Source organism: Manacus candei, unplaced genomic scaffold, assembly GCF_025592945.1.
Source record: "Manacus candei isolate 608988 ecotype Guabito, Panama unplaced genomic scaffold, ASM2559294v1 h1tg000071l, whole genome shotgun sequence".
NCBI lineage: Eukaryota > Metazoa > Chordata > Aves > Passeriformes > Pipridae > Manacus > Manacus candei.
The window spans coordinates 4,898,060-4,917,782 of NW_026138119.1; the positions used below are offsets into that span (position 1 = coordinate 4,898,060).

The 19,723-nt window shown below is 51.4% G+C and overlaps 2 protein-coding genes across 3 annotated transcripts in view; both read right to left on the reverse strand.

Moving 5' to 3' along the window:
• Window positions 1–5,014, reverse strand: part of NUP214 (nucleoporin 214) — a 41,285-nt gene extending 36,271 nt beyond the window's left edge. For both annotated transcript variants that reach the window (XM_051807804.1, XM_051807803.1), the window contains exons 1-7: window positions 4,886–5,014; window positions 3,143–3,338; window positions 2,321–2,472; window positions 1,850–2,054; window positions 1,289–1,359; window positions 883–946; window positions 103–206 (exon numbers count right to left, since the gene is read on the reverse strand). In XM_051807804.1, the coding sequence (XP_051663764.1) occupies window positions 103–206; window positions 883–946; window positions 1,289–1,359; window positions 1,850–2,054; window positions 2,321–2,472; window positions 3,143–3,338; window positions 4,886–4,927 (834 nt within the window). In that variant the 5' untranslated portion in view covers window positions 4,928–5,014. The remainder of the gene's footprint in view (window positions 1–102; window positions 207–882; window positions 947–1,288; window positions 1,360–1,849; window positions 2,055–2,320; window positions 2,473–3,142; window positions 3,339–4,885) is intronic.
• A 1,835-nt stretch (window positions 5,015–6,849) lies between these two features.
• AIF1L (allograft inflammatory factor 1 like) lies at window positions 6,850–19,312 on the reverse strand. The gene is made up of 5 exons (XM_051807823.1): window positions 19,214–19,312; window positions 14,331–14,397; window positions 11,285–11,326; window positions 9,972–10,134; window positions 6,850–8,332 (listed from the first exon to the last, which is right to left on the reverse strand). The coding sequence occupies exons 1-5, from the start codon at window positions 19,289–19,291 to the stop codon at window positions 8,245–8,247; spliced, it is 438 nt and encodes a 145-aa protein (XP_051663783.1). The 5' UTR covers window positions 19,292–19,312; the 3' UTR covers window positions 6,850–8,244.
• Between the last annotated feature and the right edge of the window lie 411 nt (window positions 19,313–19,723).

Here is a 19,723-nt window from a genome sequence, read left to right on the forward strand (position 1 = left end):
GAGTTCTATATGATGCCAACAATAAAAGCAACTTGCCACTGTAATAAACAAGTCAAGAACAAGCAACAAACACTTGTGTAGCTGTGACTTGCTGGCACTTACAGGCAATATGGCTATGACCACTTCTGGGGCTGTTTCCAGAGTCCCATCAGCTGCTGCATACACGATAGTAAAGACATATGTGCCAATCCACAGTACATCCAAAACTGAAAGGGAAAGCAAATACCTCAGCCAGAAACACTTCAGAATGATACTTCCTTGGTTATCTTGATTTTAACTGTGCACAGCACACAGAAGGAAATGACAAAAAAATGGCAACTAACTCCTTAACTACCAAGTTTCAATGATTTGTCTGCAGAACATCAAAATTATTAGGGGGGGAAATTCTTTGATCCCAGAAATTTCAAATACAAGCTAAAAGAATATATTTGGGTTGCTTGATGATATCACAGATGAGACAATGCCAGTGTTTCCACATATAAGTGGTGGTGTGGCATATCCAAATGAAGCATTCCTGCTTTTCTAAACTTTCTATTTTGACATTGTATTGAAGAGGCAAAATGATGAGGTGAAACTCATGTGGAACATGAGAATTGGATTTATATTCAGAAATTTTCATGCTAAAGGGAAATACTTGTGACAGTACTGTCTTATCATATCAGTGAACAAAAAATAGCTTTCAAAATGCATATTGAAAACATTCTAGAAATAGAGCAGGACTCTGGCCAACTGGTAATTTTTCTATGCAATTCAAAGATATAGCATTTTTCCCAAATATGTGAATTAAATCACACTGTAATTACATAACCAGTGCAGTATACAGCTGCTACAACTAAAGACAACAGGAGAGAAAACAAGTTAAAAAGAAATAAAAAGATGTACCTTTAACAGGATTGTCCGAGTCATAAAAAGGAGGACAAGGGATTACTTTCTTCTCCTGTAGATTCTGCAAATAAAACAACTCTTAAATGCAAAGAAAAGACAACGAACAAAGCCAACTGCAAGTTTTGCAGAAAGCCCACAGAATTGTTTTAAAGCAACTCACTCTTTAACACTCATCATGTGCCACTCTGAAATTGTGACTTTTTAGTGACCATTGCAAAACCTTAAACTAAACCCAATCTTGGCCTAAGACACTTGAATATTACTGAAGCACTTGGGCAGCATTACATGGCTCACACTGTGTGCCACCTGACCAAATGCTGTAGCTTCTGATGAAAAAAGATTAAAAAAATCATATTGCAAAAGTATTGAGCAGATATAAGGCCTTACCATCAACAATACTTACAGGTAGATATTGCACCACAGTGCCATTTTGCCTCCCTACAGCCAGTTGTTTTCCCTTTGGGCTCCAACACACTAAGCAAAAAAAAAAAAGATAATTTCATTAGCACCAAGGAACCAAACAGTTACAAGGTCCCACAAAAACAGGACCAGTAAATTAAAACTGCTGTATTTTTCCCCCCTTCAAAAAATCATGAATCTGAATTAAACATGGAATCATCCAGACACAGAGAAAGCAAGTCTGAAGAGATCAAAAACCAACAGCTGATGATGCTTATTTGCCTGTTTTCCTGGCAATGAGAGTCAAGGCTGAGACAGCAAAAGCCACAGGTGAGCCCATTTGACAACTCACAAGACTCAGCTGCTCCAATCAACTGGGAAAGAGCAATTCCATTGCAACACGCTCTGAGTCTCAAGTTTAAATCTTTCCTTTTTTGCAAAGTTTTTTTTTTTTAATGTTAAGAAACCTCCTCCGGAGACAAACAGCCTGTGTTTTCACACCTACCGATGTGCACCCGCCCTTCAGCGCCCAACACCCCGTGTGCCACCTGAGGATGCCACTCACCAGATGTCACAGCCACGGAGGACGGGAGGGTGGCATGGACCTTCACGGAGTCTGTGACCTGCAGGACAGAGATGCTGCCATCGGACAGACAGATGGCCACCATGGTGGGACTGGCGGGGTTCCACTTCAGGTCATTGACTGTGGCCGTGCTCCCCGAGTCCTTGGCCAGTTTGTGGTAAGCAAATGCCTGTTTCTGCTGCTTTGCCTTTTAGGAAACACAAATACATGAGACAAAGCTGATCACAGAACTCTCCCAAAGTTATAGCTCAAAGTGGTTTTGACCTTTCTATAAATTAATGATTGACAAAAAGACGCAGATTTATGAGCTTACTGAGCAATTCCTTTACAAGACATCTCTCAAAGAGAGACACAGAAAATCCCACCCCAGCTATTCCTCTCCTCTGCTGTATTCTGAAAAAAAACCAAACCAAAATCTAAAGCAAAACCAAACCCACTTTGCACACACTGTACCTGATTCAGGAATGTGCGGACATCGAAAAAGCTGATGAAGGAACCGATCTCACTGGACGTCATACACACAGAGAGGGTGAGATTGTCACAGCTCAGAGCCAGGTGCTGCACAGGAAACTTCATGGGGACCAAGGTACTCTGAACATTCTCCACTGAAAACACAAAAAGAAAAGAAGACAGAATGAAGGGGACAAATTTAAATAGCAAGAACTGTTCTTGTAAAAAAATACAATTAGAAGGAGTTTATGCAAAAATCCACAGTCTTATTAACAGCAGCTGTCAAAGATAACATGAAAAACTGAGGAAAACAGAAAAACTGAGGGAAAGGGGTACATTTGTGTGTAGGAAAAATCAGCCCCACTGCATGGCACCAAACACAGGTGACCCTGAACAGGAGCACAGAGCTCCTGGTAACATGTTCCCAACAGCAATTAAGGTTCTTCCCCCAGAGGGTGGTTGGGCACTGAACAGGCTCCACAGGGCAGTGGTCACAGCCCCAAGGCTGCCAGAGCTCAAGGAGCATTTGGACAAGGCTCTCAAGGATATGGTGGGGTTATTGGAGTGTCCTGTGCAGGGTCAGGAGTTGGACTGATGATCCTTGTGGATCCTTTCCAACTCAGGATATTCTATGAACTGTACTTCATTTCAGCTACAGGTACAGCAAATATTGTTGCTGCCTTTCCACACAAGAACCTGTGGCAATTCAAACCCATGACAGAGCATGACAAGGTCTGCATCATGTATCAGAAGCCAAGAGCTCCGTGTTATAAATCCCACATAAACCTGTCCCTGCAAAGACCACGGAATGTCAGTGCATCTTACCGATTTTATTGGGATCTTCTCCCAGCTGGTTCTGCATGAGAAGATCTCTGGTGTGGAAGATCTGCAGGCTGGTCCCCCCACCAGCAAAGACCAGCCCATATTTGTTGGACACTGCGAGGAGGCTGGAGCGCTCTTTGGGAAGGTCCTCGGGAGCATCAAAGATACGGACCTTCTTCAGGGCTCTGAACTGAAAATCCTGTTGGGAGAGAGTTGGGAAGGAGCTGTTCATGTGCAGGGCAAGAGGAAGGGTTTACTTCAGCTTCTCTAAGGCAGTAAGTGAAAGAGCCTCTCCACAAGAGCTGCAAACTCGTGCCAAGGCAGAGCCCACATTGTTTCTGGCCATCTCAACAAATTTTATGCCTCATCCAGGAAAGACTGAGATCACACCACGTTTTTTCTACTGGCTGAACTTCCCTTCCACCCAGTGCCTGTGCTCATAAAACCTGCAGGAGCTGAATCTGTTTGGGACATCTGACCTTCTTAGGAACACACCAAAAGCAGCCAAGGGATACAGAGGAAAAGAGAAGGGAATAAAGCAAATACAGAACAGGACTGAACAAAACCTGCTGCTACAAATCACACACTTTCTTACATGGATCTTTGGTTGCCATTGTAACATATGACACACAGAACAGACACAGGTTTTCCTCTCACCCACCCCCAGAAATTACTTCGTACACTCAGATATTTTTTTTTTTGCATTCATTTCTCTCATAATTCACATTGTCCTTTTGGAAACAGGAGGGAGAGAAAAGCAGAGTGAGAGATAAAAGCCTCCAAACCCACAAAGTGAATTAAGAAACAGCAGTTGCACTGTTACCAAGCAAAACCTGAGGTTCCCTTTAGGAATGACCCTCCCTTCTCAAGTAGAGAAGGGAGATCTAACACTGGATCTGATGCCAGTAACTCCAATCAAGCATCTGAGTTTTATTTCCAAATTATTTCCAAAGCATTCCATAAGCGCATTCCCGCAACCTGAGGAACTGCAGGAACTCAGAAACTTCTGCAACACAAAAAGCCCAATTTCCCTGTTTCTGAGGGCAGAAAGCAGCTGCACAAAGACCCACACGTGCTCCAGGAACCTGTTCCCCCGTGTCTCTGCTTACACAGCCCCACGGGAATATTGGGAGACACAGCCAGGGGCAAGGCTGGCACCACACAGCAAGGCTCCAGTTTACACTGCCCCACAGCCCCACGTGCTGCTCCCAAACCCGGGAGATTCCCAGCACAAGGCATGCTCACAGGAGGGCTTAGGAACGCCTCACTCTTGTCCCAGAACAAGGCTCGTCCAACTCTCCTTCATCCCTGGAAGTGTCCAAGGCCAGGCTGGACGGGGCTTGGAGCAACCTGGTCTGGTGGAATGTGTCCCTGCCCACGGCAGGGGGTGGAACGGGATGATCTTTACGGTCCTTCCAACCATTCTGTGGTTCCTTCCCCAGGAGTTACCAAGACCCCCCTCCATCAAGGCCACGCCAGACTCTCCCTTCCACCCCCTTGTAGGAGACTCCGCTGAGAGTCCTCAAGTGCTTCACAGACCCTGCAAGGATGCCCCGAGCCGACCCCGGTTTGTGAGTCCCCAAAGCCCCCTCAGAGCCCATCACCCCCTGCAGCCCAGACCGAGCCCTCCCCAAGCCCTGCTTCCCTCCGGCCCTAAGCCGAGGCCCCTGGGCCGAGTCAAACCGCCTGTCGAACTCCCCTTTCCCCCGGCCGGCGGTCCGCCACCTCACACCCTCCGCCCCTCACCTTCATCTCCCGCTCGGGGATCACGTCCATATCGTCCCCCATGGCGGCCCCGGGGCCGCAGTCCCGCCGCCCGCGCCCCGCCGGGACAGTCACCACACACTTCCGCTTCCGCCGGGGCCGCTCTGGCCGCCGCTCTCGCTGCTCCGGGTCCTCCCGGCGGCACCTGTGGTTAATAAACCCCCTTTCCCCCCCGCCCCGTTCAGTCAATTAGGTTGGAAAATACCTCAGAGGTCATCGAGTCCGCCTGTGACCGAACACCACCAAGTCAACTAGTCCGTGGCACTCAGTGCCACGTCCAGTCTTTCCTTGCGCACCGCCAGGGACGGTGACTCCACCGCCTACCGGGCAGCCCCTTGCGATGTCTGATCGCCCTTTCTGGGAAGAAGTTCTTCCTGATGTCCGACCTAAATCTCAAGATTATGTCCTCTCATCCCGATTTTTTCCACATGTTCTGAGGCAGGGCCAGACCCGGTGGGAGCTGCAGGACCCCCATCCCAGCTCTGCCCTAAGGAGGTCCAGCCCTGCTCCATCCATAGGGGACGTAGGTCGGCTTCATCCTATGGAGATCCAGCCCGGAGGGGACAGACCCCACTGCCACCAGGGATGGGGTCTGGCTGTCCCTGCCAGGCAGGCGGCTGCTCCGCCCCAGCCATCATCAAAGCAAGGGGCTCTGATGACTCTTCTGTATCAGAGATCCAGTGCTCTGAGCTAATCACGTCCATATCATCCCACGAGGATCAAGTCCAGCTCCTGGCCCTGCCCAGGACACCCCAACACTCCCACCCAGTCCCTGAGAGCATTGTCCAAATGCTCCTGGAGCTCTGGCAGCCTTGGGGCCGTCACCACTGCCCTGGGGAGCCTGTTCAGTACCCAAACACCCTCTGGGGGAAGAACCTTTTTCTAATGCCTGACCTAACCCTCCCCTGACACACCTTTATGCCATTCCCTCAGGTAAAATCCTGTTCCCTTGGTATGGACTGCAGTGGGAGCATAGGGATGCTCTGGGTCAGTCCCTGTACACCTCCAGTTAGGGGTGGCTGAGCTGGAAACACAGAAGCTCTGCGAGCTGGAATAGCTTTATTGTGCTCCAGGGAAACACAAAAGCAGCATGTGGGTTTTTGATCACAACAGGACCTCGATTTCTTTACTTGCTCCTCAAGTTTTGGGGCTTCAGCCCCCACTCAGACAGAACACCAGCACCAGGCATCACCTTACACTCAGCCCTATGGGGACATGTTGAGAAGAGCTGTGTTCATCTTTAGTAGGTTGTGCTACTCTTTTCCAGGACCAAAAAGGACAAGGATTTCCATAGAGGCAGAAGCAGTGATGGCCTTGGGTAGTGACCCAAACTGTGGCAAACCACATCCAAATTTCCCTTGTGTAATAAGCTTCCTTTATTTTCTATCTGAACAAAGGTTTTACACACATAGCCCAGAAAAGCAGGTGCATTCCCAGAGGCTACCAAGCAGCAGAAAGCAGAAACAGGGCTCTGATCTCAGGAAAATCCTGTCCTTTTGAGAAACACATGGAAACAGTGCACCCAGTTATTCCCCAGGAAACCTGGTCTAACCCTTTTGATAATTCACATTAGACAAGAACCTCAGGCAACTGCTTCAAGAGCAGAGAGGATGAAAAAAAACCCACCACACTCTTTCAAGAGAAGCATTGCAAGTGTCTGCTCTTGTTTATTCCTTAAAACAAGCACTGCCACCTGCTCTCTTTCAGTAAATCAGGAAAAAAAAAAAAAAAGACAGCTTTCAGGAGGTGGCCTCTGTATTTCATCACACAAACTCCATGGCATTTGGTCAGTTACTACAGACAAAGATCAGATCAAGACAGTCCAAACCTATCTCCAGGATCTGCTTAAGGGTTTATATTAACAGTCTTGGACACCAGCTCCCTTAATCCGCAACCAATCATATGGACCAAGCTTCAGAGGAGATAATACAGACTGACACACAGTGTAGGTTCAGGAGATTTATTTTCAGTCCTTGAAGTAGACTGGTGCTGCTTTTGCTCATAATTTTTCTCTCCATTACAGTTTTGGTTTTCACACAAACAGTAGTGAGAATTTTTTTTTTTATTTTTTATTTAAAAGTGCAGCCTTTGGCAGGAACAATCAGCCTAGTAGAGTTAATCATCTGTATTTCCTTTAAAAAATGTACTTATTAAACCATGATTTTAAAAAAGTTAAAAGCTGTCAAGAACATTTAAGAAAAGAGTGGGAAAAGGGCAAAGAGCAAACACCTGGGTTCCAGAAACTGTGTGTGGAACAAGAATCACCACAGTAACCAGAGCATGGATAGCACAGTCCCAGTTCACACTGCATACTTACAGCCATTCTGATTTTGCAGACTTGAGGGATTATCTATGAGGGAAATGTACCCCATAGGCCCAGGGGACCCAGATGAAACACATACAGGGAGGTCTGCAAAACCAGAGGGACAGAGCAGCTGACTGAGGACAGATCCTCATCTGCAACTGGTCTGGCAGGACTCAGTTTGATCACCCAGCTTCCTTTCACCTGAAGGTTTGACTTCCCCCAGGCACCCTGTGGGGCTGCAAAGGCATCACAGCTTGTTTCTGCACTCCATGGATGGGACAGACAAACAACCCGTTCAGAGGTTATGCTCCTGGTCAGATCCAAGTTGAGATTTATCAGGAAGGGGGTCCCTAAGGTGACTTTAACCATCCTCACTCACAGTGGGTGGTGTTGGACCCCTGGGATCTGCCTGCAGGATGAGCCCCCGGAGCAGACAGAAGCTGTCCCTGCAGGCAGCCGTGCCCACCCCAAGCCAAAAGGCCCTGCAGGCAAGATCTCTGTGTCCAAGCACATCCCCACATCCACCTAGAACATGATCAGACAGAGCCTGATTTGCACTTTGAGGAGATCAGGAGGGGAAGAACTAGTCCAAAGTCAGGAAGTATAGGATGGAGTAGAGAAGGCACTTATTTCTTTTCACCCATTAAGCTGCTCCCAGGGGCTTTGCCAGAGAAATGCTCCATGTCTGGCAGCAAGGCCCTTTAGGTACCTGTTATGACAAGCACAGCTCCGAATCCATATGCTGGGAAGAAAGCAGCTCCTTGTCTGAGAAATGCAGGAAGGGCAGAGGAAAGAGTAAGATCACAGGGTATTTTTTTTTTTTTTGGTCTCACATTACACTTGGTGCTACAGCTTCTGTCTAAGAGATCAAGCAGCAGAAAGACACGAGCTGGGGGTCTCCAGCTTCCCTTGCTGTTCCTCTAAGGCAGGTTAGTTGAAAACTAGGACTGTCCACAGTAAAAAGAGTAACAAAGCACAGGTAACCTCTGTTACAGACCAGCAAAGCAAACAGTGCCCATTTTGCAGCCTGTCCTCTTCAAGGGAGGCTGGCTATGTCTCTCTCTGGAGGAGGACCAGAAGGTTTTGGGTTGCTTTCATTGGCTTTTCCTTCAAACATCATGACCCTGCAAAACACAACAGATATTACCAATTTAAAAAAAAAAAAAAAGGCAAATGCATCTTTGCCCATCGTTAGGCATTATTTGCTGAACAAGAGCATCTGGCTCCTCTGCAAAGGGCACCCGATAATTAACAGAGGAGGGAAAGCCAACAGAGGGCAGTGCTGCCAGCCTGGCTTTCCCAGCAGCTTCCAGAAGTGTGTTCCAAAAGTCTCTGCCGGTTTTCCTCTCAGAGCCCAGAGGATTAGCACATTTTGTTTAGACAGCCACTTCCGAAATCCCCCGGGCACACACGGCATGCCAAGCGCTCCTGATGCGTAAAAGCAAAAACCACCCCTGGCCCACCTTGCACATAACCACACAGCACAACATTCAGAAGCCAACACCAAGCAAGCAACAGCAACTACATTCCAGGGAGAGGGGCAGGGACAAGGAGCAAGGCACTGGCTATAAGAATCCCAAGCATTTTGCAGCCACTAGCACTGTCTTCCTCCCTAAGGACTGCAGCTACGCTGGGAATGCCAGCTGCCTCGATGGATCAAAGGACTGCACTGCTCTTAGGACAGAGTTTTACATTTCTGCTCCTGCTCTAGAGAGTCCAACAGACAATGGGGTTTCTGTTAGCAAGAGAAGGGACCGGTTTGTGAAAGCTGCTGCAGCTGGGAGGAGGGATGGAAGATATGGGACAGGCTGCAGGCTCAGTCTGGTTCTGTGGAGAAAGAAAGGAGGAGCAGGGATGTCAGAAGTCTGCGTGTGCTTGGAAGACGAGCATCCCAACACACAGAAACAGGGCACGCAGTGGGGAGACTCACTGCCAGCAAGAACGTACCAGCTTAGAGGAACCTTCCTCCCAACCTGCCCTGAAAGCTGGCTGTGTTTCTAAAGCTGCCTTCGAAAAGGGGGTAAGGAGGATGGAGAGGAGCTGCTCCTATTCATGGTGGTTACAGACACAAAAGCAGGGCCAGCCTCTGTGGCTGTGAAAGGAAACACCAGGCTTCAATGGGATGGAGATGGAGCCAAGCAAGTGTTTGGAAGCCATTTGTTACAGCAGCACTTTCAGAGCCCTGTTGAGAGGGCAGAGGGGGCCGTGGGAGGCTAGTGCTGGCAGCCTGTACCACAGAAAACCTCTCCCAGCATGAGCCAGCTGTTTCAAGTATGTGCCCCATCTCCTACCGCCTCCAAAAAATCAGGCGGGGACAGACCATCCTGTGGGAAACAGGAGCCAGCACTGCTGGTGTTGGCAGGACCATCATTAACCACTCAAGTCCTGCCACCATCCACAGGGGAAGCCTCTGCCCCAAAGCCAGCAGGAGCCTCAGGGAAGAGACAGGAAGAAGTCCTGCAGTGTGGAATGCCTGCACACCCTCGGGAAAGGAGGAGATCACTCCCACTGAGCACGTGGGAGGAAGCCTGTGCTAACACACAGCAGGCAGCTCTGCTGGGAGCACTTGCCACTGCTCAGCCTGGACATGGGCTTATACACCCTCTCATGTCACTCTGCAGACTCCCCCTTCACAAGGGTCCTGTCTCCCTCCACAGTCACTGAGCATGCACAGCTCCACCTCTACCAGACAGAGCAGCTTGTGGCTTCCCAGCTCCCCAGCTCAGGTCCTGTGTCTTCCCTGCTCCACCCCGGGACACTCACAGTTTAAGCACAGCAGAGCGTTTTCCAAGCATCACGTTGACAAAGTCCTGGTACGAGATGGTGTCGCTGACCCCTCCAGTCACCTCAGAGATCATCTTCTTCAGTTCTAGGTGGGTCTTCGGAGCCCCCAGCTTCTCCATCATCCTTTTGACAGACATCAAGTCTACAAGAATAAGGAAATGTGACCACACTAAGCACAGACCAACCCTAGGGACAGAGCCATGAGTTCCCACCTCAGCTGTGGACTCCACGACTGACAGCATTAAGCTGTTGCCAAAAGCCACGAGAAGCCTTCCAGTACAGTTTACTGCTGTACTGCCCAGTACAGAGCATCACTGCCCAGTTATGCAGCTCAGGATAAAAGCACCACACACACACAGAAGAGGGACAACTCTCCTAGTGCTCCAGAGACACGTGGGGACACTGCTCTCCAGCTCGGAGTGCGGTGCCAGGAATCACAAGGATGGGGAGGAGGGAAGCAAGACCGGGGTTAAAGCTGGAGACAAACAAGCTGTGGGGAGCAGGCGCCCCTGCCCAGCGCCACAGGCCATTTCCTTCCACTGCACTGCTGCCTGCTGAGACCTGCGGGCCCCTTCCCTCCCGGAAACCCTGAGTCAGGCCTCTTCCAGCTCCCCACAGGCTTCATTTCAGCTGGAGGACTGGTGGAGGAGGGGAATGAGGCAGCAGCCTCCTGGAAGGGCACAGGTCACAAGTGGTTACACTTCTATGTCAGCTCCAGGCCCGCAGAAGGCTGGGTCTTTATGTAACTGGTGCTTTCTGGACCCAAAGCAGGGTTGCTCAGCTGAGCCAGACTCACACCCAAGTCCTTTGCTTCCCTCTGCTCCCCTCCCTGCAAAGCAAAGAGCTGCTCTGCACCAGAAGTGCTCATGGATTTATACAGCTTCTGCTTCAAGCCAGGCAAACCCCAGGATTGTCCAAGCCCTGCGGCTTCCCAGCTCTGGATTCCCAGCTTTCCAGCAGAGGATTGAGAAGAAAGCCTCAGCAAAGAAAAAAGGAAAAGAAAAAAAGCATTTAGAGCAGAAAGAAGTGGAGGAGCTAAACAGAACTCCAGGAGAACAGGACTGAGAAGAGCTTAGATCCTGAAGTAGGCAAGGAGAGACTAAGGAAGCTGAGAGGCAAGACCTAGAAATCCAAGGAAGCTCCTGGCTGAAAAAATCAAGATTCAAGCAAGGCTGGGCACAGAAAAGCCCACAAGTTTTCCTCCTCAGCACCACAAAGCAGCAGATACAGCAGCAGACATCACCTCAGCAGACCGTTGTTCTTCCAGCCCAGCATCCCTCAGAATCACTCACCAATCTCCCCTTGGTTGTTCAGGTCAAACTCCATGTATTTCTCTGGAAGAGACACAGAAGCAAGTTAGCAGGACACTAGAGCAGGGGATGTGCAGGGCTTTAGAGCACTGCCTGCTTGGGGCAATGAAATAAAAGATATGGAGATAACATTGATATACTGCCGAATGCAAACTTCAGAGGGGGAAACCATCTCAAGGCCTCATTTTAGTACCCTTATCTCAGTTCTAGGGCTCTAGAATTAAGTACTCTGTAATTGTGGCTGCTTTTCACTTAAGCTGAAGGAAAACACTGGCATGAGAACAAGGTATCGGCTAGCCATGAGCAGCGTTAAAAGGTTTCCAGCCAGAAAAACAAAGCTCTGAACAGCCTCCCAGAAGGAGTAGCAAGGAAAACAAACCCCTGAGCACTCCCAAGATGAAGCTTGATCGGCTTAGGAGGGGGATTAAATGACGCAGTTGCCTGCAATAACGAGGGAGAAACTCCACAGTCCTCCCAGCACTGTGCTCGCTCCCAGAGCAGCTCCTGCCAGGAGAGATGCTCAAGGACCACATCAAGAGGGCCAAACCAAGAACATGCCTGGGAGCAGTGATGCTGGAGCAGGTTTTTTTGCCCTTCCAGCCTGCTGTCAAACACTGCTGACTCGAGCAACTCCAGCATTCTCAGAGAAAGGCAGAACCTGCTCCAGAAGGTCTGATTAGCTCTGCAGGACAAAAACTCTCACGCTGTAACAGGCAGAGCACTGATTTCAGTTAGAAAATTCAGAATTCCATCCCATGCAGTTTCTGCCCTTTGGAGTGGTACACCTGGGCTTCCTACAACTCCCCCCCCTCCCTTGCTGTTCCCCATTTAGACTTTAAGCTCTTCAGGCAAGGATTTGTCTGTCTTACAGACCGTACAGCTCCCAGCGCCTCAGGGGGCCCCCCATCATCTCAGCTGTGCTAAATGAAAAGAGCAAGATGCAAGATGCCTGCTGCCACCATCCATCAGTGCTGAGCTGGAGAAATCACCACTTGCCCTGCAGTTAGCACTCGCTCCCCACAACAGCCCCCGAGGACTCAAATTAACTGAGTCCTTCCAGGCCGCTCCTTTCCCCCAGGAAGGAAAATGGAAAAGACCTTTTGCCTCTCCTCCAGGGACACCAGCAAGCAGACGAGCGTGAACAGAGAAGTGGCAGGCTAATTTAAGGAGTCAAAGGGAAGAGTGGTTATTGCACAGAGCAGAGCCTTCCCAGGACCTGTGCTTCCAAAGAAAATTGCTGGGTTAAGTGGACTGATGGGCAGCTAAGGGCAGGAAGCAGAGGAATGGCTTGGATGTGTTCACCTGGGTCTCAGCCCATGGATTACTGCTGTCATGAGCTGACCAAGACAGACCTATAGGAATATCACATACAGACCAAAGCTGCTCATGCTTCAGGCAGGAGTAAACGTCTCCCTTCAAGCATCCAGCAACTGATCAAAGATGAAATTGGGGTTGTAACACGTGCTTAGGGACCAAAGCAATGCTTAATTGCTGTCTCTCCCCACACTGCCCCACCATAACAACCTTGTGCAAATGAACTGCTGCCTCCCTGGCAGGGGTCAGACACCCCAGCATGTGCCTGGGGACACAAACCCTGCTCTGCCACATCCCTGCCCAGCACATGTTTTCTTTTCTTCTCATCTGACACTTTGCCAAAAGTGCAGAGAACAGAGGCAGCTTTACACCAGCCTCAGCTTGCACATTGATCTCTTCCTCCCACCCCAGTGGCAGGGATTTAGTGGGGCAAAACCATGCGTGGTCCCTCCCTCACAAATACATTTACACCAACACTGCACAGGAGCTCCCCAGGCCCAGCTGGGAGGTGCAGCAGGAAGGGCAGCAGAGAAAAAACACTCCCCCCATCATCACACAATGAGTTGCTTGTTGGGGGAGCTGGAGGAGGCGTTGGAGAGTGGGACAGGCCACGGAGGCAAACTCACGAGGCAGCAGGAGGAGATGCCAAAGGCTCCCATTACAGGGAATTCTGTGCCTGTGACCTACAGTTGCAATGTTTGAAGAGCCCCAATTGTGACAGGGAAAAAATAATGCAGGGCTGCAGCCAAAAGCCAAAGTCACACAAAAGGCAACAGAAAGAGAACGGGGAGCACAGGAGGCTCCTCTGTGCCCAGCAGGGTAAGGGATCACAAAACCCCAGCCAGTTTCTTCCACGCTGGATTGCAAAGCCAAAATTCAAAGGGAAATAGCAGACAATGCCTGAAATGGAAGCAAGGTCAGGTTTTATTTGGTTAGAGCCGGGCTGAGGACAAGCCTTGAGGGCAGTGTGACGCACAGGCATGTTTTCTCAACTCCCTTCAGCCACTGCTTGGAAAGAAAGTAGAAGTACCCAGAACAGCCCTGCCAGATCTTGTCCTGTAACCAGTTTGGGGACAAGCTCCAGAGGACTCCAGGCTTTTGAGCTGTTTCTCTATTCCTTGTCCCAACAAATGGCCCAAACCTAAGCACTAGATCTGCTGACCCACTGGAGTTAGGCTTTGGCCAGGACTAGACACATTACTGCCATTGCCTCCAGGGTCAAGTGGCTGGGGAAGGACCAGATCAGACTGATGAAACTCTTGAGCAGAGGAAGTCCCCAACTTCTTCAGAAAGCAGCTCTGTGGGAAGAGGTCCTCCTACTCACTGGAAAAAAAAAAAAAAAGGTCCAGCTATTGCATGGTCCATTATGCCAGTTAGCTTGTGTGGGTAACTAGACAGAAACCATCCTCCTTCACTGCTCCTCAGAGTTTTGCCCACGCAGCAGGTTTTGCAGTAATAGCAGCCACCAGGCAGGATGTCTGCAGGGTGACATGTCCCTGCCTTGCAAGTGGGAGAAGCACAAAGGCTCATGTGGAAAACACCCCTCCAGGGAGTTTCAACGAGTTCCATAAGCAAGGGGGAGGCATCCATCCCAGCTCAGTCACTTGTATTTGGCAGAGAATCTCAGGCTGGTAAGATCCAAGTGCTGAGGAAAATAATCTGGTTCAGGGCAAACAGTCAGGCTGAAAGGACAGGGAAACCCTCCAGTTCTCACCTTTGAATGCTGCCAACTTCTCCTCCAGGTCTTCTTCATCACTGAACTTTGGATCACAGAGAAATTCCTATGACAGAAAAAAATAATAGCCCCAAGGTTAAAGATGCAAAGGAAAACACCTTAGAGGGCATGTACAGAGGCAGCATTACCCAGAAGACCCACACAACTCCCAGAGAGCCACAGCTGAGCAACAGCACCAGGAGACTTGAAGATGGGCTGAATCCCTCCACACCTTGTCATTAGAATTCCAGTGCAAAGGGAATCCCTCCAGTATCTCAGATTTCCCAGCAGCAGCTTGAGGGAAGACGGGACCCCACGTGCCTTTGGAATAACTGCATGAAACCCCATCTTCTTGCTTACCCAAGGTTTCAGCTCCCCACTGAAAGCTTAAGCACATATAGCACGTGGACTGGGCACCTATTCCCAGCAAGGGCTCCTAGTCCTTGCAAAAAGCACTCTTATCTCACACTTCAAACTCTTGGATAACTCTGAGGGCTTGCAAATAGAACAGGCAAAGTTTGCAGAATGTCATACACCCAGGAGGACGGGTGTGTGGGGCTAAGGGACAGGCTCTCACTCTCTCAGACCAGCTATCCATTTTCTCCCCGTACCCTGCTCACGCTGGAGGGGAAATCCCGGGTCACTTCTGGTCACTTGTGCCTAGCCCCACCTCAGAAACCTTCAGATACCCAAGAGAACAGACCACAACTTGCACAGCCAGCTCTGCTGCTTTGCCCTGCCAGCAACACCCCCCTGCAGCTGTGAGCAGCAGGGTCTTGCTCCTGTCCCTGCCCTCCCACACCGCCCAGCTCCAGCGAGCCCAGCACAGCTTAATGACTCGATCTGTGTTCAGCAACAACACCACATTCTTCAGTGTAGAAATCATTAACATCTGCACAGCTTATGCATGGCCTATCCAGGACAAACCCCTCCAGGGGTTAGTGGATGGAGGGCTGAGGCTGTTCCCTACCCTGGGTATGTTCCTCACTGTTGTTCTCCATGCTCATGGGGAAGACAGGAGTGGGTCACTAAGAGATGAGGATTTCTGGCACTGGTAGTGCTGGGGCAGCATTGCTTGTGATTAATGAGACCATCTACCCAATGAAGCCCTACCTGCAGGCACTAAGACACCAGGACTGCACGAGGTCCACATGCCCAACAGTAAGCCAAATGCTCTCCAGCCTCCGGAGCACACTCATTCCTTCCAGAAGGAAGGCTGAATCCAGCTATCCTCAGGTGTGATGAACTGTGGCAGTCCAGCTGCTGGGCAAGCTCCAGCAAAGACACAGCCCCAAACTCATGCCTGGCTCTGCTGCCACAGCCAGCCTTGTGTGCTGATCACTGTCAGTCACCCTGATCCTGCTCCTGTGCTCTGAGTCCCTCCAGCCCACACACCTGGAGCTGCTTCCTCCTTCCTCACTGGGACAGGGGAGCTCAGACCTGCCCAGGGAGTCCTCAAACCTTCACTGCCAGTTAACCACTGCTATGGCAAGTCCTTTACCTGCAGCTGAACTAAGGTTTTGTAGGAAGCTCACTAGGATAGAAGTGACTGCCATCCTGTCCTCCCACCTCGTGAACCACAGACAGAGACCATGGCCACTAAACCAGTGTGACACTGACTTCCCTCATCACCATGGTCACCAACTCAAATTGAGAGCTGTGGTGAAAAGTGGCATTCCCAGTTCCTTCTTTTGCTCTCCTTTGCTAACTCAGTTTCATTTATCTCAGTTATTTCTACCCAGGGGTATCATTTACCAGCCCAACACAAAGGCCCCAATTGAGCTCTGAGACTTGGGCCCAGGCAGCAGCAGAAGTCACCAGAGACTGGAGTAGTGTTACCTGCTGCCATCGCCACTGAAGAGCCTCTGGGGAAGGCAAACATCACTGAAAAACAACACAAGGTCAAAGCACCTCCTGACCACCAGGTCATAGCTTCACTCCTGCCCTGCAGGAGCAGCAAACAGCTTCCACCTACCAGCAGGACAGAGTGTGTGAAAGCAGAGCACAGCATCTCTCTGAGAGCAAGAAGCAGCACAGAAATGGTGAAGACCAAAGGGAATGTTACATCCATACGTGATGGCTGAGGGCCACGTGCCCAGGAGCCCACCAGCCCCTGGCAGCAAGGTACAAGAGCAGGACAAGTGACATTGCACACATCTGTGCAACCCCTTGAGTTTCAACCTGAGGAGGACTGGATAGACCACCAGCATCCCAGCTCTGCTCCAGGTGGAAGGAAGCAATAGGGGGGTGTATTTGAAAGGCATTCCACCCTCCACATTGTATGTGAGCTGGGCTGTGACTGCAATAAGGCAAACACTCACAATAGCACACAGGAATTCAGTCCCCAGGGCCTGTGACTCAGAGTGGCTGAAGTTCCTCCTAGAGCCCTTTGCTAAAGTTCCCATTTTAAGGGGCATGTTCTATTAATAAGAACTGCCTAATAAGCCTCTCCCCCGCTCCTGCCCTGAGCAGCCTTTCTTGAGCTGTTGAGAGACTTTTCTAAGCCAATAACCTCAGCCACACAAGTCCCAGCAAGGCAACCTGAGCAAAACCAGATTCTTCCTTGCTCCCCAAAAAGGTGACCCCACCTGGCAGGCCAAGCTCTTACTGGGATATTTAAGTGCTCAATGCCAGCTGCCCTGCCTTCTGGTGCTGGGAAGGGGCTGAGGGATGCTCCTGCCTGCCTGGATGAAAGAAGTGGGCACCTGCTCCCTAAGAGGCTGAATTTCTTCCCCACAGCCCAGCGTATTAGTGGGTAAAACTAGGTTGAAACTAATCTGTGCTGGATTAGACTTGCCACCTTGATGCACGAGGCTGAACAATGTGATTGCGTTCCCCAAGAAGAGGGGAACAGGCAAGAGGGGAGCCCAGAGGAGCACTTCAAGCTGGAAGAAAGAAGTCAGTACTAAGACTCAGCTGTCCTTCAGCAGCACATGTGCACTCAGGATGCTGCCTGCCAGACCCTTATCCCAGTGAGGGCTGCAGGGAAGAAACCAGCCAGGAAAACAGGGCTGGGAGGGAGCTAATTGTTAGGATGAGACAATGAGATTAAGCCTGACAGGAATTTGGCCTGATTGGTTTTATTAGGAGTACTTGACTGTTTTACAACCCTGGGGCTCTTCAGGTCTTGGGAAACCCCCTCTCTGGCTCCAGCCACAATATCAGCCCAAGTTTCTATCAGCTCTGTGATGGAGAGGTGTGCAAATGTTCACTGCACTCCCCCCACTGCCACGCAGAGCTGGCAGAGAGACCAAAGCAGGGCAGCATGGGGGCTGCTGCCCTGAGCACGATGGCTTCTCAGGATCCATAGGCAGCTGCTACCCATGCTATCTGCAGCTTGGTTTTGAGCTGCTCAAACCCCCTCTCCCAGCACTGAGCCGACACACAGGGCAGCAAGGATGCAAACAAGCAGCTCCATCAGCGGGAAGTTATGTAGCTTGTTTTGGTTTTTGTCATACAAACCTCACCCAAAGGAAAAGCCAGAAGTGATGGCAGCTTAGGGGATTGATAGGAGCTTCTGTCCTCTGTGTGGGAGAAGGAACACAGCAGTGGCACCCAGCAGCATCCCAGGAAGCGCAACTTCCCAGACTCAGTCCTACAGCTCCCACCAGCTGAAAGATCACATATCCATCCTGTGCCTGAGTGATGCTGGAGGGTGGTTCTGGAGCAGCAGAAACTGCAGCAGTAAGTACAACACAGTCCCTTCATCCTCAACCTAAGGGCCAACACCACCTTGGCTAGGGGAGATACCTATGCACCTTCTTGGAGCAGAGTGTGCCATGTCTGCCTTCCAAGGGCTCCTTTTTTAGCCAAGTGCTCTTATTCTACACCTTAATCCTGCAGCACCTCTTTTTCCACAGCACACCCTAGTTTCTAATTAATTGAATTATTTCTAATGACTTAATTCCCTCTCCAGTGACCTACATAAACTTCACCTCCACTGTCTCACTGCTGTCTGGTGGAACATATTGGCACTTTTCACAGCTCAGTCAGTGTGAGGGCAAGGTGAGCCACCATCTCTTCTGGGCTCTCATCTCGTGCAGTGATTTGACTTCTCCACCTGTAACACTAAGGTGCCACTGGCTATAGGAGCAGGCAACCACCAAACCCACCTGGAAACTACGCTAAAAATCCCAGCGTTGATTGTTTCAAGGTTAAACCCTTCTTTTCTCCCTCAGGACCGCTCTTAGCCGGGAGGGATGCCAAGAGAACTGCCCCTGCCGCCATGCCAAGCGAGGGACAGGGCAAGCCTGACGCTCTGGGGAAAGGACCTTGCCTGACCCTGGCATGAAGGGCACGAAGCCCAGTGCACTTTGCACTAATCCAGGAGCTGCCATTCCCCCTGCCCAAGGCTTGGGGCACGTCCAGCCATCCTGGGCTACTTATTCATCACCCGCTGTAGTGAAAAGCTAGAAAGGCTGGAGTCAGCTCTGAGCAGCAGCAGCAGCTCCTCGTTCCGGGAAGAAGTCGAGGAAGAAGCTGAAGTGCTCAATACAGTGGAGGGGAGGTTGAAGTCCTCCAGGAGAACAACAGCCCCTGTTCTTGCTGGAGCAGGTTCCCAAGGGGACTTTCACGGCAGCCGGTCCCCAGGGCACCCACCGGCGCCGCTCGGATCTGTCGGGGTGCGGGCGCTGCGGGGAAAGAGCCGCCTGCGAGGGCAGCACCAAGGGCTGCGGGGATGGAGCACGAGCCCCGCAGAGCCCCCCTGCCTCCTCTGGCCGCATCCCCCTCTCCAAAGCAGCTCAGGCAAAGGGGGCCGCAGCTCCCCTTACGCCCACCGCCCTCCTCCTCCTCCTCCCCGGGGCAGCCCCCTCCCCTCCCGGCCGCCCCCAGCCCGTTCCCCCGCCGGGGTGGGGTTGGCCCGGGGGCGGCCCCCGCCGCACCTTGTTGATCTCCTCCAGCCGCCCGTCCTGCGGGGCTCTCCGCAGCCCCCCGCCGCTCGGCCGGCGCGGAGCCGCCATCGCACCGAGCCGCCCCGCGCCCGCCGCCGCCTTAAATAGGGGCGGGCAGGGCCGGGCCGGGCCCTCCGCCCCCCGCCCTTAACCCCTTCCTGGCCGAGCCTGCCCCACGCCGGGAGGGCAGCGCGGACCCGCGGGGGGCTCGATGTACCGAGCGCGGGGGGGAGGCACCGCCGCCCGCGGGGTCCCCGCGGCGGGGAAGGGACCGGCCCCCTCTGCCCATCGGGCATCGCTCCGCAGCCGCCCCGGGACGGGCATCCCCGCGCCGCGGCTCCCCGCCGGTACCGGCGGCGGGTCCGCGGGTGCCCCGTGGGGCGATACCTTTCCAGCTGCTGGATAGACCCTGGAGCGCGAGCAGCGGGAAAAGGGATGGACCGAGGGACGGCCACAGCCGGGCTGATGCGTGTCCCGACCTGGAGCTGCTGTGGCGATCGC

Coding starts and splice junctions, on each gene's coding strand:
- AIF1L (XM_051807823.1), bottom strand. CDS start 19,291: ATGGCGGCTCCGCGCCGGCCGAGCGGCGGGGGGCTGCGGAGAGCCCCG. Junction 10,135..11,284: donor GAACAACCAAGGGGAGATTG/GTGAGTGATTCT, acceptor TTATTCTTGTAG/ACTTGATGTCTGTCAAAAGG. Junction 8,333..9,971: donor CGCTCTGCTGTGCTTAAACT/GTGAGTGTCCCG, acceptor TGTGTTTTGCAG/GGTCATGATGTTTGAAGGAA.